Raw genomic sequence first — 20,270 nt, 5'->3', positions numbered from 1 at the left:
GCCCGTGGGAGAATGATGTTCACATCTGCCGACTTCCCACGATGAGACGCACGGTCCAAGGAGGACCGAGTGTCCGCGCCCAAGCGCCAGGAAGCGGGGCGAGTGCGTCCGGGCGAGGGCTGGACCTGTGGCTTGGGCGGTCCTGCGATCCCTCTAGGCCGCCTGAAGGTCTCTACGTCTCTATGCTCCGGAGGGCCGCGTGCGAGTCCCCGCCCAGGGGCGTGGCCAGACGTGAAGGCGGGCCGTACGTGTCCCCGCTTAGGGGCGTGGTCAGAGGGAGGAAGGCGGCCGCACTAGTCCCCGCCCAGGGGGCATGGCTGAGGATGGGAGGCGGGCCGCACGAGTCCCCGCCTAGGGGCGTGGCCAGGGAGGAAGGCAGGCTGCACGAGTCCCCGCCCAGAGGCGTGGTCAGGGAGGAAGGCGGGCCACATGAGTCCCCGCCCAGGGGGCATGGCTGAGGATGGGAGGCGGGCCGCACGAGTCCCCGCCTAGGGGCGTGGCCAGAAGAGGACGGCAGGCCGCACGAGTCCCCGCCCAGGGGCGCGGCCAGGGGGAGGAAGGCGGGCCACACGAGTCCCCGCCTAGGGGGCACGGCTGAGGGTGGGAGGCGGGCCGAGGTGGAGGAATGCTGCGATGCCGGATGTTGCGCGGCCGCGACGGCTGTGCCTATCGCCGACCGGACTCGGCGCAGTTCCTGGCGCCTGGTGCTAGCCTGCGAGGCCCGGGCCTGGCCAGCCTAGGTAGGCGTCTTCTTGTTTGCGATGCAGGCAAGGTTCTGGCCTTGGCGCTGGCGAGGCAGGCCCGGATATTGCGTTTTGCTAAGGCGTTGGTGTGCGGGGCCGGCGGGCGGGCGGGCTGGTCCCCCTCTCCGCAGGCCTCGGAGCACTGAACACCAGCGGACGCTGGCAGGCGCTGCGGCCGTGGGGGGGAGGGGGGCTGGCGGGGCGGGGCCGGGGGTTCTCCAGTGGGGCTCTGTGTTCTTCCCCCCCTTTTATTTTGTTCCTGAGATGGGAGGGAGGTGTGTGTGGGGGAACGCTCTGGTCTCACAATCCCACCCCCGTCCCCCACCCTCCCTTATCCCACTCACCTCTTGGGCTGTTCTGCACTCGATTAGATTTTAGACTTCTTACATCTACAGATGTAAATAAATTTTACAACGAGTTTACGTCGTGAGGTGTTTTCACAAAAGAAGACCGCAAGTCTAGTACAGAAACCTTTCCTGTGTGGTTCTCCTGGACCTCACCCCCTCCCTCGCCCCGTGCAGGCATTTGATTATTATTAGATTTGATTGGTTAACGGTTGACAGGACACTGTGCCAGTGTGGTCTGCAGGCCTGGCATAGGCCTCCCCGCTTGCTTGCCTTGCCTGCTTTCACTTGTGGTATGAGATCCAGAGCGGAATTCAGCCGCTGTTCGTTCACAGTGTGTGTGTGTGTACCCACAGCACAGGAAGGCGGCTCAGTGGTATTCTTGGTTACCCCCATCTCTGTCTCAGATGGGTCTCCTGCAGCCTCCCCCCTCCCTCAGTGCTTGCCCCCTTCTGGTGCTCCAGGCTTTGGTGAACGGCAAGTTCGTGTGCGCTGGCCAGTCAGGCCCCTAACGCCAGGACCAACCCCAGTGAGCTTCCTCTCCCAATGGTGTCCCAGCAACCTAGACTTGTGATTCTTACACATTTCTGTTGGGCATATGCTTTTCTTCCTAGAGGCACCACCATCCTCAGTGGCCTGTCTCCTTGTCCTGGAGCTGCCTCAGCTCTTGACTCAGCTGTCCACATTGCCCTGCAAACCAGATGGTTTATATTGTAGTCTGGGAAGAATGCCTACCGGTGTGTGCATGGTCCCAATACGAGGCACGATGGGAGCCTCCTGGGTCTCCTGCCAGCTCCAGGGTGCACTGCCAGTGCCTGCTGGGGATGGGGGGAGTCCCCAGGACCTCTCCAGGCGCAGGAAATGTAGTGGGACCAAAGCAGTCTGCACAGAAGAGGGAAGTGAGGCCTGGCTGGGAATGATCCAGCATCCCTGGCACCGTCTCTATCCCAGTCAGCCACTTGCACAACTCATCTTTTCATTGTTTTCAGAGCGCAGGCCCTCGCTTCCTCACGGTGCAGCACGCTCATCCACGGTGCAGCACGCTCATCCACCATATAGACCTGTGTGCATTCACAGCAGTTTCCAGGGGCCACACTGACTCCGGGTTGTCTGATGAGCCCTCTGGGGCCCTGAGGCACAGAACGCAGCTGTGTTTGATGGAAAGACCTCTCTGAAGACGGCTCACCGTCATGCCGGTGGGCAGCTTAACAGGGCAGGGGCCTCTCTGGGGCATCTGCTCACTCAGTGGGTACAGCCCTATCAGAATTTCCATTTTTACACAACATCATGTTGTGTGCCTGAAGCTTTTTTCTTCTCTTTCCTTAAAGCTCTCCCCCGGGGGAGATTCACCTCCCTTTCTTCCTATTTTGTCTGGCACCCAGTATTGGCATCCTTTGTTTTGTCTATAAATCTATAGTGCATTGCTTCTTGGTTTCTCCTAGTGGCCGTCTCCTGTTCACTACACATTCCTGTGCCTGTCCGCGCCACACATCTTTCCTGAGGTTTTGTTTCAAACTTATGAAAACTGCAGGGATGGCTGTCTCATCCATCTTCGCCTGTGGTTTAAAGGTGCATTTTTATTGACAGAATTTCCTTAGTTGCTGTAAACCAGCTGTGGGGAGCACCTAACTTTCAGGCCTTCCAGAACTGTGAACAGCTCATGAAATCATTTGGCACATGACAAACACAGATACTTCCCTTACGCTTCTGGGTGGCTGCAGAGAGTCTGTGTGGTTTTCAAAAGATGTTATAAACAATTTGATGTTTTGGAGGCAATTTGGCAGAAAAATAAAACATCCCCTACGTTCGCAACCTTTGGCTGTTTCAGTATCAGAGCTCCTACAAAGTTGGTTCAGATCACTCTAGGTGCTTTGTCTTGATTCCTTACGAGGGTGAGACTCTCCTTTTCCTTTTGCTTATATCATTTTCTGTTAGGATTTTTCCTTATTATATTTAATTCTAAAATGGTGATTACCCTTTTTTCTTCTGTTTTTTTTTTGTTCATATTCATCTGCAGTATATGGACATACACATTTTACACTGTTTCCAAGCATAGCATCTATGTGCTGTGGATTAGATTATGCTGTCCATTGTTCCTGGCTGACTCATGCGCATGATGCTTGTTCCTTAATTTATTTTATGACTTCATTTTTTTCTAGACTCTGAATTTATATTCTATGAAATTGTTATTAGTGGGCTTGGTTGAGGTCTTGAGATATTTCTGGAGAGGCATGGTTTATCTCTACTGTTACTTAGAGAGGTGCTACTTACAGAGGCCACTTTGAGTTCAAGTTTTTCCATGAGGGTACTTGGATCAGTAAGTAGGGTGACAGTGGGATGTTGTCACCAGCATTCATAGAAACTCTGCAGGGCTCCCCGATTCATTTTTATTCCTGACCCAGCAAGGACTTTTATTTTGTTTTTAGGTCAGTGACACATTTTATCTAGCATTTAGATTCTGTCCAGGATTGTTCAAGGTATTCGGTCTGTTATACTGCTGGAAGTTAAATTCCATCATGTCATTTAATGGGTCTATATTTTACTCCCAAAAGCCACTTTGGGGTAGGAACAAGGAGGTATGACCAGTGGGCTTACTGATAACAGGAACTACTTGTTCTATTGCCATCTTTTTCTACATAACCAAGTCCAGGGCTCACTGCATGCCACCCACTGATTCTGTCTGATCAAATTACTCAAAGCAGAACCACAAGGGTCAGCTAAGAAATGAAGTGATTTGGGAGAACATGATGTAGAAATAATATCAGGAATGAAAAACATACTGTCCTATTTGGAGGATGCTGTAGTAAGGGGCTCACTAGAGGTGTGCTTGAGTGAGAAGGACTCCATGATGTGTTCAGAGAGTTAGAACTGGCTACAAAGGGGGAGTTGAAATTAGAACTTGAGGAATATAGTTTGTTTTCATGGATTGGTGGTTAGATGACTCATGGAACTTAGTAGGCTGGCAGGCCTCTGTCTGGGAGAGGCTGGAGTGTGCAGAGAGTCTGCCCACTGGCATTCTGAAGAAGACTGGACAGAAACCACTGTCAGCTAGGATACCAGGGTAACTACTTCATCTTGAAATGGCATGGTCCAGATGTGATTTGTCCCCTCAGGGTCCATTTTCTACAACCTTAGTCATAGTTTAGTAATGTTGAACTACTAGGACTTTTCAGAGGTGAGGCCAAGTAGAGACCTTGGATGGCCCTGCTATTGGAACAGATTAAGACAGTTTGCACACGATTATGAGTTAGTTTTTGTAAGGAAGTTTTTTTTTTTATAAAAGAACAGGCATGAGGGCCAGAAGTTTGGCCTTGTGGTAGAGTGCTTGCGAAGATCCGGGTTCAATTCCTCAGTACTACATACATAGAAAAAAACAAGTGGTGCCATGGCTCAAATGGTAGGGTTCTAGCCTTAAGAAAAAAAAAATCCAAGGATAGTGCTCAGGGCTTGTGTTCTATCAAGCCCCAGGACTGGCAAAAAAAAAAAAAAAAAAATAGAACAGGCATGACTCTCCTGTCTTTCAGTTTACCAGTCTGTCAGTCTCTCTCCCTTCCTGACTGGTCATATGATGGCTTCCTAATTTGCTCCCACCACTGGTATCAATTCAGGTTGTAGTAAAAGTTGACAGGGCCCTCACGAGGGCCAGACCAGGGCAGATGTATTGCTCTTGAGTCTCCAAAACTGAGCCACGTAGACCTGTTTTATTTATAAAATAGGCCTGCATAAGGTAGTGAAAAAAGTGCCGATACAAATTACTTGGGCCACAGTTTGTGTAGGACCTCAGATCACACCGACTTCTTTTATTTCCTGGCCAAATTAGTCTTTCCTGTGTGTCTTGTGATTTGGGAACTGTTGGTTGGCTTGGACAAGAGAAAAAAAAATGGAGGAATAAACCTTCAGCGTCTGCTCTGTTCCTGACATGGGAGAAAAGGAATTTCATGAGTCACTTTATCCGCCTTTTTTTTTTTGTATTCAAAGCTCTTGTCAAGTTTTAATACCAGCTAGTAACCTGCCACATAACTTCATTTAGAAACAAATTCAGGGAAGTCAGTTAAGTGAGAAAGTGGGGCTCTGCTACCATTCAGATTAATCATTTAGGCCTGTTGATAGGTATCTGGGGTCTAATGGGAATGGAGTGCTTGAGGCTGGTAGTCTCTGGACACCAGGAACTGTCATTTGTAGGTGGATGTCTCTCTGGAGTAAGGGCAGTCCATGTTATTCATGTCCCTGGGACATTTAGTTTCTCATTGCCCTGGTGCTCCACACTCACGACATTTCCCTTTGAATTCCTGGAATCAACTTTCTGCTAAGTTTTTCAGGTTATTCCTAGAGGAAGTTTACTTTAGAGAGAAATTTCCTATTTACAAGCAGTATTTTATCTTTTGTTTCTTTTTAGCTTGTATCTCTAACTGACCTCTCTTAATTTTTTTTGTTCTTTAAGTATTAGTTATGAAAAACCTCAAAGGACAAATTTATAAGTGGTTTAAGTAGGGACAGTGGACTTGCCAATGGGACCAGAATCTCAGTTCTTAAGATTTACTTCAACTATTTTTTGCCAGTCTTGGGGCTTGAACTCAGGCCTGGGCACTTTCCTTAGGCTTTTCCAAGGCTAGAGCTCTACCTCTTTGAGTCACAACACCACTCCTGTGGTGCTTTCCTTCTTGTGTATGTGGTACCAATGAATCGAATCCAGGGCTTGGTGCATGCTAGGCGAGCACTCTACTAGGCCACACTCCCAGTCCTAATTTAACCTTTTAAAGCTAAATTTAGGAGACTGTGCTTTGGGTGTAAAGCTGGCACCTCATATTTTCCTCCGAACAAAGGATAGAGGATCCAGACGTCCACTCTTTTTTTTTCAGCAGAAAATTATATGATTTATCAGTGAACACATGATAAATTTCATGCTAAAACTCTCCCAACATCTTCAATGGCATCAACCCATGCAATGTCACAAGCTGTACTGAGAATATCTGAGGAGGATCATCTTCCTATCTTGAAACTTGAAACTGTCCAAATCTTTGAAGTTTCTGTCCCACTGGAAGCAAAGCTAGATTTGGTGATGGAGGATATTCTTCAGATAGAATTCCATAGTTTATATCAGGAATGTCCACAAAAGTCCCTTGTGTTCAAGAGATCGGCATTATTGGGAGAGGGATTTGGAACATTAAAGAGGTAAGTACGAATGGAAAAAGTTTTGGTCCTAGGAGCCATGGATGTAGAGAATGATGCTGCTGTCCTCATGAGGGAGCTAAAGTCAAAAAAACAGACAGGTTTCTGTCTTTTCCAAAATGTCATTCTATGGCAATTCTAAAGCCACTGTAATGTCAATGTCACTAATTTCCCAAGTGTCAGAAATCCACTCTTGATATACACCAAAAATTAGTTTTTCAGTAGTTACCTGGAGGAACTTGATTCCTGAAGTCCGAAGCTGAAAATCGCAGAGGGAGGAAACGAAACCTGTTATAAGGAAACTAATTGTCTACTGAAGTTAAGAGGTAACTGGCTGTCTTAGGAAGCATACAAGAATATAATTAGGTTAATTACAGGGAATGGGCACTTCACAATTCAAGAAAATCCAAATGCCATATACAACTCAAGGAGACGCAGCCCTCCGGTCCTTTAGCTAAAGCCACCAAGGACATTCATCTGTCCTCCTTCTTTCGAAGGAGATCAAATTGTAAGGTTGTTAAGATTTAGATTCTCATCCTCAGGCCTTTTTTTTTTTTTTTTTTTTTTGGCTTTCCAGTTGATATGGGGTCAAGCTACATTGCAGTTGACTTCAGATTTTCAGGATCAAAACTGTGCTTTAAGCTGAAGCTGGGCTGGATCCTCTCCCACCTTCCCCTCTATCTGAAGGAAAGTGACAAGGAGCCATTTGGAGGTAGAAGCGGAGGAACAGGAGGAGGAGCAGTAGGTCCAGAGAAGGGAGATGGAACCCCTAGGGGGGTTCCATCATGGCACGGAACTCTGTTAGCAGCACTGCTCTAGAACAGTGTCAGTCAAGGTGACTTTGTAGGAAACACTTGGAAATGTCTGGATTAAAAGAATTTTAATTTAAGGGGATGAGAGGATGATTGTTTTGCTGGCCAAAGACAATATTAAATATCCAATAATGCACAGATCTGGCCCAGAATCCCAAGCAAGGACTCAACCTAGCTCCAGATGGCAGTACTTCTGACAGCAACCATCCTGACTGAGAATGCATTATGGCATGAGTTATAAGATGAGGAGCTGTTCTTTTTTCACCTCTAAGTAGCCAATTGCTAGATTCCACTTCTTGTGTCTATCCAATGCACTTCCTTTTCAGTCATGGTGAGCCTTTAGCACACGTTGCCTCTTTAAATGGTAAAGAAAATTCTAGTATTATTTAATTTAAACATTAAACTTTTCTTTCAGATTCTTGGATCCAAAGTAAAGACAACTTGATCTCAGTTCATCATGGCCTCAGTCTCAAGGTAAGAATACTGTTTGATGAAATCCTTTATGGAAAGTCTCCTCTTTTTGTGAAAGGTTGACTCAAGGACATTTTTAAGTCCCTTATTGAACAGTTAAATGTTCAGAAAGATAAAAGGAGGGAGAGGAGGGAAAAGAGGGGAGAAGAGATGAGGCAAACAAGGAAGGGTGTATAATAAATTGGGCATGTGGCACCAGTGTGTGCACTTGGTATAAAACGTGACTCAGCTTTCCACATTTTTTTCAAAATGAAGCCACTAGATAGTTGTGTCTGGAGCCGCCTTGGTACATGCCAGCTTTCCCATGGGTAGAGTTAGATGAGCCATGTCTAGGATGTGCTTGAAGGTCTTGGATCAAGCAAGCACTCAGGCAGTAAATGTGGCAGATGCTTTGTCCTGACAGGTATATGGACTGAGTAAAGCTAAGGCAAGGAGAGTGCAGGTCCTCTTGGTTCAGGCCCTGTGTGATGGTTTTTGACCTACATAGAGTGCCGATGTATGGCACTCTGGAGGTTAGCATGGGAGTAGTGGAAGCAGCATCTAGGACGTGACTCTCTAATACAACCCCCAGAGCTCAAGAATCTATGGCAGGTCTCCATGGTAAATCCTGCATCCTCCCTCTGTCCTTAGCACCAAACCTGGGAAGTTACATAGGGCAGCAACAGGGTCACCCATGCCTTTTCTCCACAAGTCCATCCTAACAGTTAATGATATTTCAGTCTGAATCTTACTCATCACTGGCTTGTACTCACCTCCCCTAAGGCTTCCTGTGACAGTGGAACACCATCAGAAGTCCTGCCAGAGCTCTGGGCCCTATTGGGCTGGGGTCCCACTGCCTCTATTTGGCTCTCCTGTCCTCACTGTACCTTTAGCCTATGCCTGTGGTTCTTTCTCTGCCTGGGACATTCTGTCTCCTACCATCACTGCTTACACCATAACTTCAAGCCTGCTAGCTCATGAGCTTCCATTACCATCCTTTCTCAAATAGGACCCTAATACTGCCATTTTGTGATATTCTCAGCCTCCAGTGCAGGGTGGCACTCATCACCACCTCTTCGGCTGCTTGTTTGTTGACCTGTTATCTGTTATCTTAGAATTGAGATTATGCAGGTTGTGAGGGGAGTTTTCTTTTGCCAGTGTTTGGATAGTGCCTGCTAATTGCTAATACCCATTATGAATGATTTTTACCATCCATTTTGTTCCTGTGCTCATAGAACACAAAGGACAAGAGATTTCTTGTTTCCTAGATGGGTTCTGGATTGTAGTCAGAGTGCCTAAGATGCCAGCAAGGGAGTCATCAAGAAGCCTGAGTACTCTCAGTTCTTACATTTGGGAAATAAGAGCTTCTGTATGGAGAGTTTGAGAATGTAGAAGTAAGGGAAACTTGTGAGAAGAGATAGGAAGACAAGGATGGTAGCAGAGTTAAAAGGACCACTGAATTGAGGGGGACAACAGTGAGTGTCAGGCAGCTACCAGGTCTTTAAGAACAGAGGTACCTGTATTGTCGTGAGAAGAGATTCCTTATTCTACAGGCAAAACACATAATGCCTATTTAGCATTCCTATTACCAATAAAATACTTTTACCTTTAGAAGCATAACTATGTATTTTTCTGGGAAGTTCACCTGCCTGATGGCTGCAGACATGTGCAGCTGTTGAAACAAGTGCTTTACGGGGAGAATGGTTTCCTCTTTCCTGCAGAAGCTTTGTCTCTGCAGAGATGCTTGCTTCTTGCTGACTCTTGTTTCATGCTTTTGCAGAGGGATTACTGCTAGAGGATGCATCCACTCGAAGGTGAAGCCCACCAAGCTGCTGGAGGTTCTGAATGCTCTGGAGGAGGGGGAATCAGGCCAAAGCAGGAAGGAGATTTTCATTGCACCACCCGACAATGCTGCAGGGGACTTCACTGATGAAGACTCGGGTGACGACAATAGCCAGCAAGGCACTCAGCTGCCGGGAAGAATGCTGCATGCCTCTGTGGTGTCTGAGGACTCTGGCACCGGGGAGGATGTGGATGACTTGGAGCTGCAGCCAGTCAAGAAAAGGCTGGAGGCAGCAGGGGAGCCTCAGCGCTTCTGGGCCAAGAGAGACATTCGACCAGACTTTGGTGACTGGACAGCCTCGGATCCTCATATTGAGGATCTCAAAAACCAAGAACTCAGTCCTGTGGGCCTTTTTGAATTGTTTTTTGATGAAGGAACACTTAATTTCATCGTTGATGAAACCAATCGTTATGCTTGGCAGAAAAATGTCAACCTGGGTCTCACAGTGCAGGAACTGAAGTGTGTGCTGGGCATTTTGATTTTAAGTGGGTACATCTCCTATCCCAGGAGAAGGATGTTTTGGGAAACTTCTCCCGACTCACATCACCGCCTTGTAGCAGATGCAATCCGAAGGGACAGATTTGAGCTCATCTTCTCCTACCTGCATTTTGCAGATAACAATGAGCTGGATGAAAGTGACAGGTTTGCCAAGGTCAGGCCTCTCATCATCCAGATGAACCGCAACTTCCAGAAGCATGCCCCCTTAGAAGAGTTCTACAGCTTTGGTGAGTCTATGTGTGAGTACTTTGGCCACCGTCTGGCCAAGCCACTGCCCTCAGCCAAGCCGGTCAGGCTGGGTTACAAGATCTGGTGTGGTACCACCAGCAGAGGCTACTTGGTGTGGTTCGAGCCCTCCCAGAGCTCCCTGTTCACCAAGCCAGACAACGGCCTGGATCTGGGGGGCAGCATGGTAATAAAATTTGCCGACGCCCTGCAGGAGCGCGGCTTTCAGCCCTATCACATCTTTTTTGACAAGGTTTTGACGAGTGTGAAACTTATGTCCATTCTGAGGAAGAAGGGTGTGAAGGCCACAGGCACTGTGTGTGAGTACCGGACGGAGCAGTGGCCCCTCAAAGAGGCCAAAGAACTGAGGAAGATGAAGAGGGGCTCCTTCGACTACAAAGTGGACGAGGGCGAGGAGATCATCGTGTGCCGTTGGCATGACGGCGGGGTGGTCAACATCTGCTCCAACGCGGTGGGCATTGAGCCGGTGCGGCCGGCCCGCCGCCCCGCGGGCCCCGCGCAAGCGCGGCCGCCCGTGCACCAGCCGTCCCTGGTGAAGCTCTACCAGGAGAAGGCAGGAGGCGTGCGCCGCCTGGACCAGAACATGGCCAAGTACAAGGTGAAGATCCGCGGGCGCAAGTGGTACTCGAGCTTCATCGGGTATGTCCTCGACGCCGCCCTCAACAACGCCTGGCAGCTGCACCGCCTCTGCTGCCGGGACGCGCCCGCCGACCTGCTGGCCTTCCGCCGCTACGTGGCCTGCGTGTACCTGGAGAGCAACGCCGACACCACCTCCCAGGGCCGGCGCAGCCGGAGGCTGGAGACCGAGAGCCGCTTCGACATGATCGGGCACTGGATCGTCCACCAGGATAAGAGGACCCGCTGCGCCCTCTGCCACTCGCAGACCAACACCCGCTGCGAGAAGTGCCAGAAGGGGCTGCACGCCAAGTGCTTCCGGGAGTACCACGTGCGCTGACGCCCGCCTTCTGGGGGGACCAGCTCTGCTGACGCCCCGCCTTCTGGGGGGGACCAGGTCCGCTGACGCCCCGCCTTCTGGGGGGACCAGGTCCGCTGACGCCCCGCCTTCTGGGGGGACCAGGTCCGCTGACGCCCCACCTTCTGGGGGAACGAGGTCCGCTGACGCCCCGCCTTCTGGGGGGTACCAGGTCTGCTGACGCCCCGCCTTCTGGGGGGACCAGGTCCGCTGACGCCCCGCCTTCTGGGGGGACCAGGTCTGCTGACGCCCCGCCTTCTGGGGGGACCAGGTCCGCTGACACCCCTCCTTGGAGGGGGTACCACATGCACTGATGCCCCGCCTTCCAGGGGGGCAACCACGTGCACTGATGCCCCGCCTTCCAGGGGGGGGGTACCATGTGCGCTGACGCCCCGCCTTCCGGGGGTACTATATCCGCTGCTGCCCTGCTTTCCGGGAGGACCACCCTTGTCTTCTTTACTGTATTCTGTCAGGCTTCATTCATGCGATCGTTTACTTACATATTTACAAACCTGTATTTTATACTATATTATTTAATTGTATCCATCTAAAGATCCTGCCCTGGGGTACACTTGAGTACTAGTAAGGATCATCAAAGGAAAAAAAAAACCTGTATGAACAGTAGGAAGATTTTTTTGTTTTCATTGTAGGCCGTGTTCTGTATTTCAAGGTAAAGGCATTAGCCTTGAAATACCATAGTGTGAAAGTTTTCCTAATCATCTTCACTCATTAGTCCAAGACTATCAAGTTGTGCCGGGATAGATAATCTGCCTTGTGTTTATTGAGAGGCCTGAGCACTGCCCTTGGGCTTTCTCAAGGCTAGAGCTCTACCACTTGATCCACAGCACCACTTCTGGCTTTTTCTATGCATGTAGTACCGAGGAATTGAACTCCGGGGTGGGTGCTAGCCAACCACTCTTCCACTAGGCCAAACTCCTGGCCCTGTAGCTGTTTTTGTTTGTTTTGTTTTTAAGATAGAAAAGTTTATTAGAAGAGACATATGACAGAGAAAAGAGCACATGCTATAGATTCATCATTTCTTTATAAAAGTACTTTCCTTAATGTACATCTGCCATGAGAAGTTTTATTTTTATAATTAGTATGATTAGGAATCCATTTTCTCCCCACAAATGGATGTTTATCATACTTTAAAAAAAAAACCTACTGGTTAAAATTCTACTTTTATAAATTCCTGAATTTAGGGAGAACATATTGAAATAAAGATGCATTTTGCTGGTTGGGAAACCTAGAGCAGTATATTATGGAAGATAAAAAGAAATACATGTCAGGAACATTCTCCCTCTCCCTGAATTCTTAGCATAAGAATGTGCTTGCATAGTTCCTTGCCCTAAGGGCCAAACATTTTGTGATTAGGTTACTAGCAACACACGCCTGCCTGAGTTGATATGGACTTTTATCTTGAGCAAACATCCTGCCACCTGACCCAAAGCAGTTCCTGGAACAGTTCCTTTACCCTACCCCCTCTTGCCTCTCCTGAAGAGGTATATAAATCCTTGTGTGAAAAATAAAATTCGCAGCTTGAACAGAACTCTTGTCTTGCTGCCTTCCTTGTGTCTCCTGTCTCTCTCATTCCTCCCTCTAGGTTCTTGCCCCTAGTTGACGTCCTGCTGGACAGGACAAATACATATGCAAAACTGAATGTGTTAGTAATCTAAGCATCCTGGTTGAGTACTTTCTCTTTGGGAAAGGTGTTTCAACAGCAAAAAAGGAACTGTACATACATTTAAAATGTATATTTATCAAAATTAAAATGCAAAGAAATTTAAAAAATGTTTCATGTTACTCTATAATAATATACACAGTGAATAAAGACCTCATGAACATATAGATGACAAGAGAAAAACATTCAATATGATATATAAAAATGATTGACTATAAGAAATGAACAAAAAAGACTGCACAAGCTGATGCACAAGAAAGTGCAAAGAAAAGCAATTACATATCCTCTTTTTTCATCAGATCAATTTATTGTTTATAATAATTACGTACTTGGGGAAAGATGATAAATACAGTACTTGAAGGAGTGTAAATTTGTAAATTTCTGAAGGTAGTTTAATAAAATTTTGTCAGAAATCTTAAAAACTATATGGTCAGAGACAAATCCCAGTCCTACCAAGTCCCACAACTGACAAAAAAACCCCAAAACTATTTGTCTCAGGAGGTTTTAGTCCTCGGTCCCTCCTGACCCGCAGGAGGGATAGAGGGAATACACCCCCACCAGGACCAGCGGAGAAAGGAGAGGGCCAACTGACCGCCAGCCCTCCCTCGCTGGAGGACAATCAGACATGTCAGGGAGACCCATCGAGGCAGGAGCTCATTTATTGAGGAAGTCCATTCAGCTAATATAGGATGCAGGAGCCTATCAGCACAAAGGTGGGCAGGGCGGGGGCAGTACTCTCATTGAGGAAGTAGGATGCATGTGCTGTCTGAGAGGGGGGAAGGGTTCGATCCCAGAGGTGGCCTTACAAACCATTGTCACGCCTTCCAACCGGGCCACAGGCACCATCTCAGCCAGGTGCAGTCCCAAGACCAGGGAATGAGCACTGGGCCACGAGTTAAGCCTCCTTTTATAGCATAGGTTTCTATTTCTCTGATGTGACATGCCCCACAATTTGTACCCATAGTGTGAAGCAGGTGTTCAGTCTGTAGTGTAAGAAGGTGGGTAAAATAAGCACAGTTATAATTTGCAGGTATTGTACTCCAAAGGCAAAAGCAACTCCCCCCCCCCCCCCCCCCCCCCCCCGTAATTCCACAACGAAGAATGAAGAAAACAGGCAGAAACAGTTTAGTGCTTGAAGTTACTTTTACCCCATCATTCTCCCTTTGTCTTATTGGTTGGCATATACAATCTGAATTTCAAATCATGATAAAACATGCAACTGAAATGGAAAGACACATTCTATGAAAGAACTAAGATTCTTAGAAAGTGACAATGCCATGAAAACCGATAAAAAGGTAACTAAGATTACATGACACCAAGAAGGCATGATAAAATGTCTCCGATACTAGCCCCAGATCCACCAAAAAGTTTTCAAAATGGATATTAAGATCACTGATGAAACGAATAAAGTCTATAGATTAGATGATAGTGTTTTATAAATATTAATTCACTAGTTTTGATACTTATACACTGATTGCAATATATATATGTTAAAGATAGGCAAAGGAGCTACTGTAGTATTGAAAATTTTTTAGTTTAATACATTTTTATTACCTTAAGTTGTACAGAGGAGTTGCCATTCAACAAGACAGCTTATGGACACAGTGCATTTGATCAGTGTCATTGATCCAACATTTTCTCCCATTCCAGTCCTCCCCTTCCCTCACTTTTCTTAATTTTATAAGACATTCATTGAATTTTACAACTGTATTCTCCCCTACCCATAGTCCCACCCCACCCTTTTCAAGTACCTATTTCCTTGGTGTTTATTTTGTTGAACTATGAGTTATCCTTTCTAAAGAACTACTATCATTTGAGTTTCCCCTTAGTCTACCATATTTCAGTTAACACATGTGTACATTTGCATACCACCCAACTTGTTAACTTATATATTTATAAATTAATTCTAGCTTCTACATATGAGAAAAAGCATACAACCTTTGTCTTTTGGGCCTGCCAACATATATTTTTCCTTAATGTTCCTTTGGAAAATTTTTCAATCAACATATTTCCTATTTGAGACACTATAGCTTAGGATGGCCTCAAATTTGTTCTCCTGATTTACCTCCCTGTGTGCTGAGATTACAGGCACAGTACCACATGTCTGTTTATACAGAAGAATCTTTCTTTCCTAGTGCTGTCCTTGGGCTTTCTCAAGGTTACAGCTCTACAGCACCATTTCTGGCTTTTTCTATGTATGTTGTACTGAGGAATTGAACTTGGCTTTTCCTGAATGCTAAGCAAGCACTCTACCACTAGGCCAAACTCCCAGTCCAACACAGAAGAATCTTTTTTTTTTTTTTTTTGCCAGTCCTGGGCTTGAGCTCAGGGCCTGAGCACTGTCCTTGGACTTTCTCAAGGCTAGAGCTCTACCACTTGAGCCTCAGCACCACTTCTGGCTTTTTTCTATGTATGTGGTACCGAGGAATCGAACCAGGGTCTTCATGCATGCTAGGCAAGCACTTTAACCTCTAGGCCAAACTCCCAGCCCCCACAGAAGAATCTTAAAAGTACAACTTAAAACAAAAATCAAATAGGGCTGGGAATGTGGCTAAGTGACATTAGAGTGCTTGCCTGACATGCATAAAGCCCTGGCTTCCTCAATACCACATACACAAAAAAAATCCAGAAGTGGCACTGTGGCTCAAGTGGTAGATTGCTAGCCTTGAACAAAAGAAACTCAGGGACAGTGCCCAGGCCCTGAGTTCAAGCCCCAGGACTGGCCCCCCCCCCTAAAAAAATCAGATACAACATGAAGTAGTTGCTTTCTTCTTTGATAAAGGAAATGTTCAGTAAAGGTAAGCTGACAGCTCACAGTTTCTTGTAGTGTATTATTCATTATTTTAATTAGCTTTTATTAGTGTAAAAGGAGTTTCAATTCAACATGGCAGTATAAGACTATAGTTCCTCTTGATCCGGTCACTCCTTTCACCAGTCCCTGTCTCCTTGTACTTCAAATAGAGCATTTTATATTTTTTCTTCTGTAAAAATCCCTTGAAAATATTTGCTGATTTGGGGCTTTTGTCTTCATTTCATGAGTACATTTAAGTTAGGCCAACAATGGTAGTATTAGGATAAACATTCAGTATTAAGAGCAGTATTTCCTTGGGCCAAACAAATCCAGAATTCTGGTATCGTATAACACATGGAAAAGAAACAATTGAAAAATACTCCAAAAAACTATTAAGCATAGGAGCACTGGGGATGAATTTGATGTTTTTGGGTGGCATTCTTTTGAGACCCTACATGATGATCGCCATTGTCAGTAATGGGAATCCATCTCAATACATGTCTAGATAACAAAAAGCAATGGAATACACAAGGATAGCTCACACGTAACTTAGCACTGCATAACTTGGCAAACAATTTCTTCTCTCCACTTTTGAAACAGTTATATCAGTTTTACCTACAATGTTATCTAAACAGTTATTCTTTCAAATGACAGCATCTATACATGGTTGAATGGAAGCCAAGAGTAAGGTGTTTAAAATTCCAGTCCAATATTCTGATATAGTTCAAGTCACAGCTCTTACAACCTAATGCTCACAAAGGAATTGCTTCTGTTGAGGTAAATTTGTTAAACAATGCCACCAATCTACTGGCTAAGTTTTTCTATTACATTACGTTACAGTACATCCTAAAATTCTAAATAAATAATAACCACCAGACTGTCACAATTATATTTATCCATTTTATTTTATAATCGTTTCCTATGTGCTTATTTTATCTGCTTAGCCACATCATTATTAAGTAGTCAGATGAATCCAAACATGTATTTACACAATGGAACTTTGTTAACTCTATTTTGGGGAGGATATAGGGGAGGTGTGACACTGGAGTTTGAACTCAAGGCCTGATGCTAACTACTCATGGATTCTACTACATAAATCATAGGCCGAGCCCATTTTGCATTACTTAGTCTGCAGATAGACTGTCACCTTTTGCCTGGAGCCAGCCTCAAACCCAGAGCTTCCTCCTTAACATCTCCAGTATAGCTAAAACTGCAGATATGTACCCCCACGTCTGGGTTCCATGTCTGGAAGGCTTACTATCAGCACTGGTCTAGGATCATGGTACTTGTGATGTTTGCCTCCAGAGTAGCTGGGGTTATAGAAATGACTCCCTGTACTCAGTTTGGGGCTTATTGATTTCTAGTATGACATCAAGTTTGATGTCTGCTAATAACCTCCAAGCTGGTGTGTACATAAGAATCATATTGTTAAAACAAGCTTGATTATTCTCTTGAAAAATTCTCATATTTGTCACTTCTTGCATGGGAGTCTGAAAGCATATATTCTTTTTAATCATCTTTTCTTCATATTCGCATTAGTAGTTCTCATGTTATAGGAAGTTGTAAAATGCTAAGTGTAGGAAATAATTTGTCCTGGCTCCACTCTTGATTGTGCAAAAACAAACTAAAATGAAGCTCTTCATGAGAGAAATACAGGGATCGGTGCTAAAGACCTTCCATTGTAGATATATTGCTTTCTAAATAAAAACTTCCTTTGGTTATTCAAAAGATTGCTCTATGGGAGACAAATTAATATGTGATAACTGAATTCTCAGATGATATAATTTGGAAAAAGATTGCTTTGTTGTGTGTGAATGCTGCACTTCCGGTGGAGTATTCCATTGAGCAAGAGATTTCCCTGCCCCTTTCAATAAAAGTTAAACTTACAAAACAAAGGGAGAATCAAACAATAAGTAAAAACACCTTCACCCCAATAGGATTAGGAAAGTAAAAAAATTTCCAAACCAGATGTCATATCTTAATCTTGTACTCTTCTCAATCCAGTTGAGTCTGAACTGTAAGGTAATACCAGGCAAGCTCCAAGGGATTCATTCCTAGCTATGCTTCCAGTAGTTAGCACTCTCCAGATGTTGAAACCCAGTGTCCCCCAATTATTAGGAGGAAAACAGAGAAGGATTAACCTTACAAGGAAAGCATTGTGAAGTTAGAAGGGAGTAGAGTGTGGTTTAGAGCAGGCTGACCTGTGGGAAGAGATCTAATATCATTACTTGTTTTATAGGCCTAGTCTCTGTCCCACTATAAACTTGTGAAGCACGCTGGCCTCACATGATTCTTTCAGTGAGTGAAACCACCTGCTACGCAGTGAAAACAAGGACCATGGTGCAGAAGGTCTATGCGTCGTGCTTTCTATGCATCCTACTTTCTATTCCTTGGTTCTTAGACACCAGTGAGTGCAGTACCACAGCAGTGGGCTGGCTGCTCAGGAGTGGGTTTGGTCATCTGTGGTAGTGAGGAAAGAAATGACTGTACCAAGTAATGCTGAACTTTTAAAATTATTTTATTCACAAACATACTGACTTTAAAAAAAAAAAATTATCGGTTGGGAGCCTTGAACTCTGGGCCTGGGCGTTGTCCCTGAGCTCTTCAGCTCAAGGCTACCCCTCCAGCCACAGCCCCACTTCAGTGATTAATTGGAGATAAGACAGACTTTAGTGTCTGTGCTGGCTTTGAACCATGATCCTCAGATCTGAGCTTCCTGAGTAACTAGGATTATAGGTGTGAGCCATTGCACCCAGCAGACATTATCTTTCTTATTTTTTTTTAATAAATCTTCCTTTTTCTTAGAGACTGCACATCTCTGGCTACAGTTGTATAATCTCAGAGGTGCTCTTCAGTCTATAAGTGGATTTTACCTGGATAGAATATGATCTGTGACAGAACAGAGCCAAAACCAGTCATTGTTTAAGATGTACTGTACTTATAAATCGAAACATTGAATTGAAACCCCTTTGTACTACTTAAAGATAATAAAAAATAAGTAAGCAAATAAAAAAATAACAAAAATAAGTTCAAGTGATAAGAGTGCCTTTGAGCAAGTAAGTCAGTCAAGTACAAGGCCCTAGTTCAAATCCCAGGACCACTACTACCACCACCAAGAAGAGGAAGGAGGAGGAGGAGAAGGAGGATGAGAAGGAGGAAGAAGAAGAAGAAGAAGAAGAAGAAGAAGAAGAAGAAGAAGAAGAAGAAGAAGAAGGAGGAGGAGGAGGAGGAGGAGGAGGAGGAGGAGGAGGAGGAGGAAGAGGAGGAGGAGGAAGAGGAGGAGGAGGAGGAGGGAGGAGGAGGGAGGAGGAGGAGGAGGAGGGAGGAGGAGGGAGGAGGGAGGAGGAGGAGGGAGGAGGAGGGAGGAGGGAGGAGGAGGAGGAGGGAGGAGGGTGGAGGAGGAAGCAGCTAATTTTTACACAGACTTTGCAAAGGGAAATCCCAAGTTCTTACATAGGCATCAAGAAAAGCTGAAGCCTTTTATCTATTTCAGCATCACTATATTTCATGGTCGGATTTCAAAGACATGTAGGGAAATGCATAAAGTCCATCAATAAACCCAGGCATAATCCTATGAGCAATGCTTGGAGAGTTTAATTCCATTCCTTGTGCTCCAGAAAAGAGGAAGATCTGGGGACTGCGGTGGATAACTGGCTATTTGCATAATGAAGCCCTCTTAACTCTGGCTTGTGGGATTTTCAGGTTGCTGAACAGATGAAAGTGGATGCTCCTCACCCCCTCCATGCACATTGGGCTAGTTGTTTCTTGGTTTGCATGTTCATTCACATCCTTTATTAGTTTTTCCTATAAGAGATAAAGGGGATAATAAGGAAAGCTTTTTCTCTGTATTCTATGAGGCAGCTCAGTTTTTCTTTTCCAAACAAATTGAACTTGAAAAAAGTGTTTAGAACCTTCAATTATAGCCAGGTTCAGTGGATGTTGAACCCTGTCCAGTTCAATGGATGCAATAACTCCCTCCAATAAAGGGAGCACTCTTGGGTGGACATAGCTCTTCTCTCTGGGGTCTGATGATATCTTCAAGTAGATCATATTGGAATGGGGTTAAATGGCAGGAGCCAGGTGTTCTCTGTGGAATACACAAGAAAAGAAAGTCTACATGTTTTAGTGACCAGAGGCACCAGATTGTTGACTGTAAGAGATCGTTGTTTCTCCACAAATGATGCTAGACTTCACCAATTATAGTTAAATAGTTAGAAATGGAAATATGATTAACTGTTGCATATGAGAAAATAAAGATTACTCATGTCAGATATATCATCTGCCATTAATAACCAATGATCAGAGCTCATTAATGAATATTAGCTACTAATATTAATGAATATTAATTAATAAGGTATATTTCTCTTTATATACACATAATGGAATCTTGTATATATATATAATGTAATTTACTCATTCATTAGGAAGATACATGGAGAGATATGGAAGAAATTATGTTAAATAGATTAAGTTAGAAGCAGAGAGACACAGGACGCATATTTTCCTTGCATGTGAAAATGAGGTGTAATGTATAAAATATATGCAAACAGGCACGGGGTCATATTGATACATATAAAGATGGATTAGCTAATGTACAGAGCCTGCAGAGGACAGGTCCCGTGATGTACATTCTCTGAATGACTAAGTTACAGTTTAACAAAGTCAACCCTAGGAAGCCAGAGCAAGTGTTGTCAGGGGTGAGGGGAAGTGAAGGGGAGGA

At 45.2% G+C, this 20,270-nt stretch overlaps 1 protein-coding gene across 1 annotated transcript; it reads left to right on the top strand.

Annotated features, from left to right (window-relative positions):
• Positions 1 to 618: 618 nt before the first annotated feature.
• On the top strand, positions 619 to 11,106 carry Pgbd2 (piggyBac transposable element derived 2). Its single transcript, XM_090339694.1, has 3 exons — positions 619 to 740; positions 7,484 to 7,542; positions 9,299 to 11,106. The coding sequence occupies exons 2-3, from the start codon at positions 7,526 to 7,528 to the stop codon at positions 11,058 to 11,060; spliced, it is 1,779 nt and encodes a 592-aa protein (XP_090195820.1). The 5' UTR covers positions 619 to 740; positions 7,484 to 7,525; the 3' UTR covers positions 11,061 to 11,106.
• The last annotated feature ends 9,164 nt before the right edge of the window (positions 11,107 to 20,270 follow it).

Source organism: Megascapheus bottae, chromosome 10 (genome assembly GCF_031878675.1).
Source record: "Megascapheus bottae isolate mThoBot1 chromosome 10, mThoBot2.hap1, whole genome shotgun sequence".
Lineage (NCBI taxonomy): Eukaryota > Metazoa > Chordata > Mammalia > Rodentia > Geomyidae > Megascapheus > Megascapheus bottae.
Note: the sequence above shows the minus strand (reverse complement) of the source record. Positions and strands in the feature narration are given on the sequence as shown.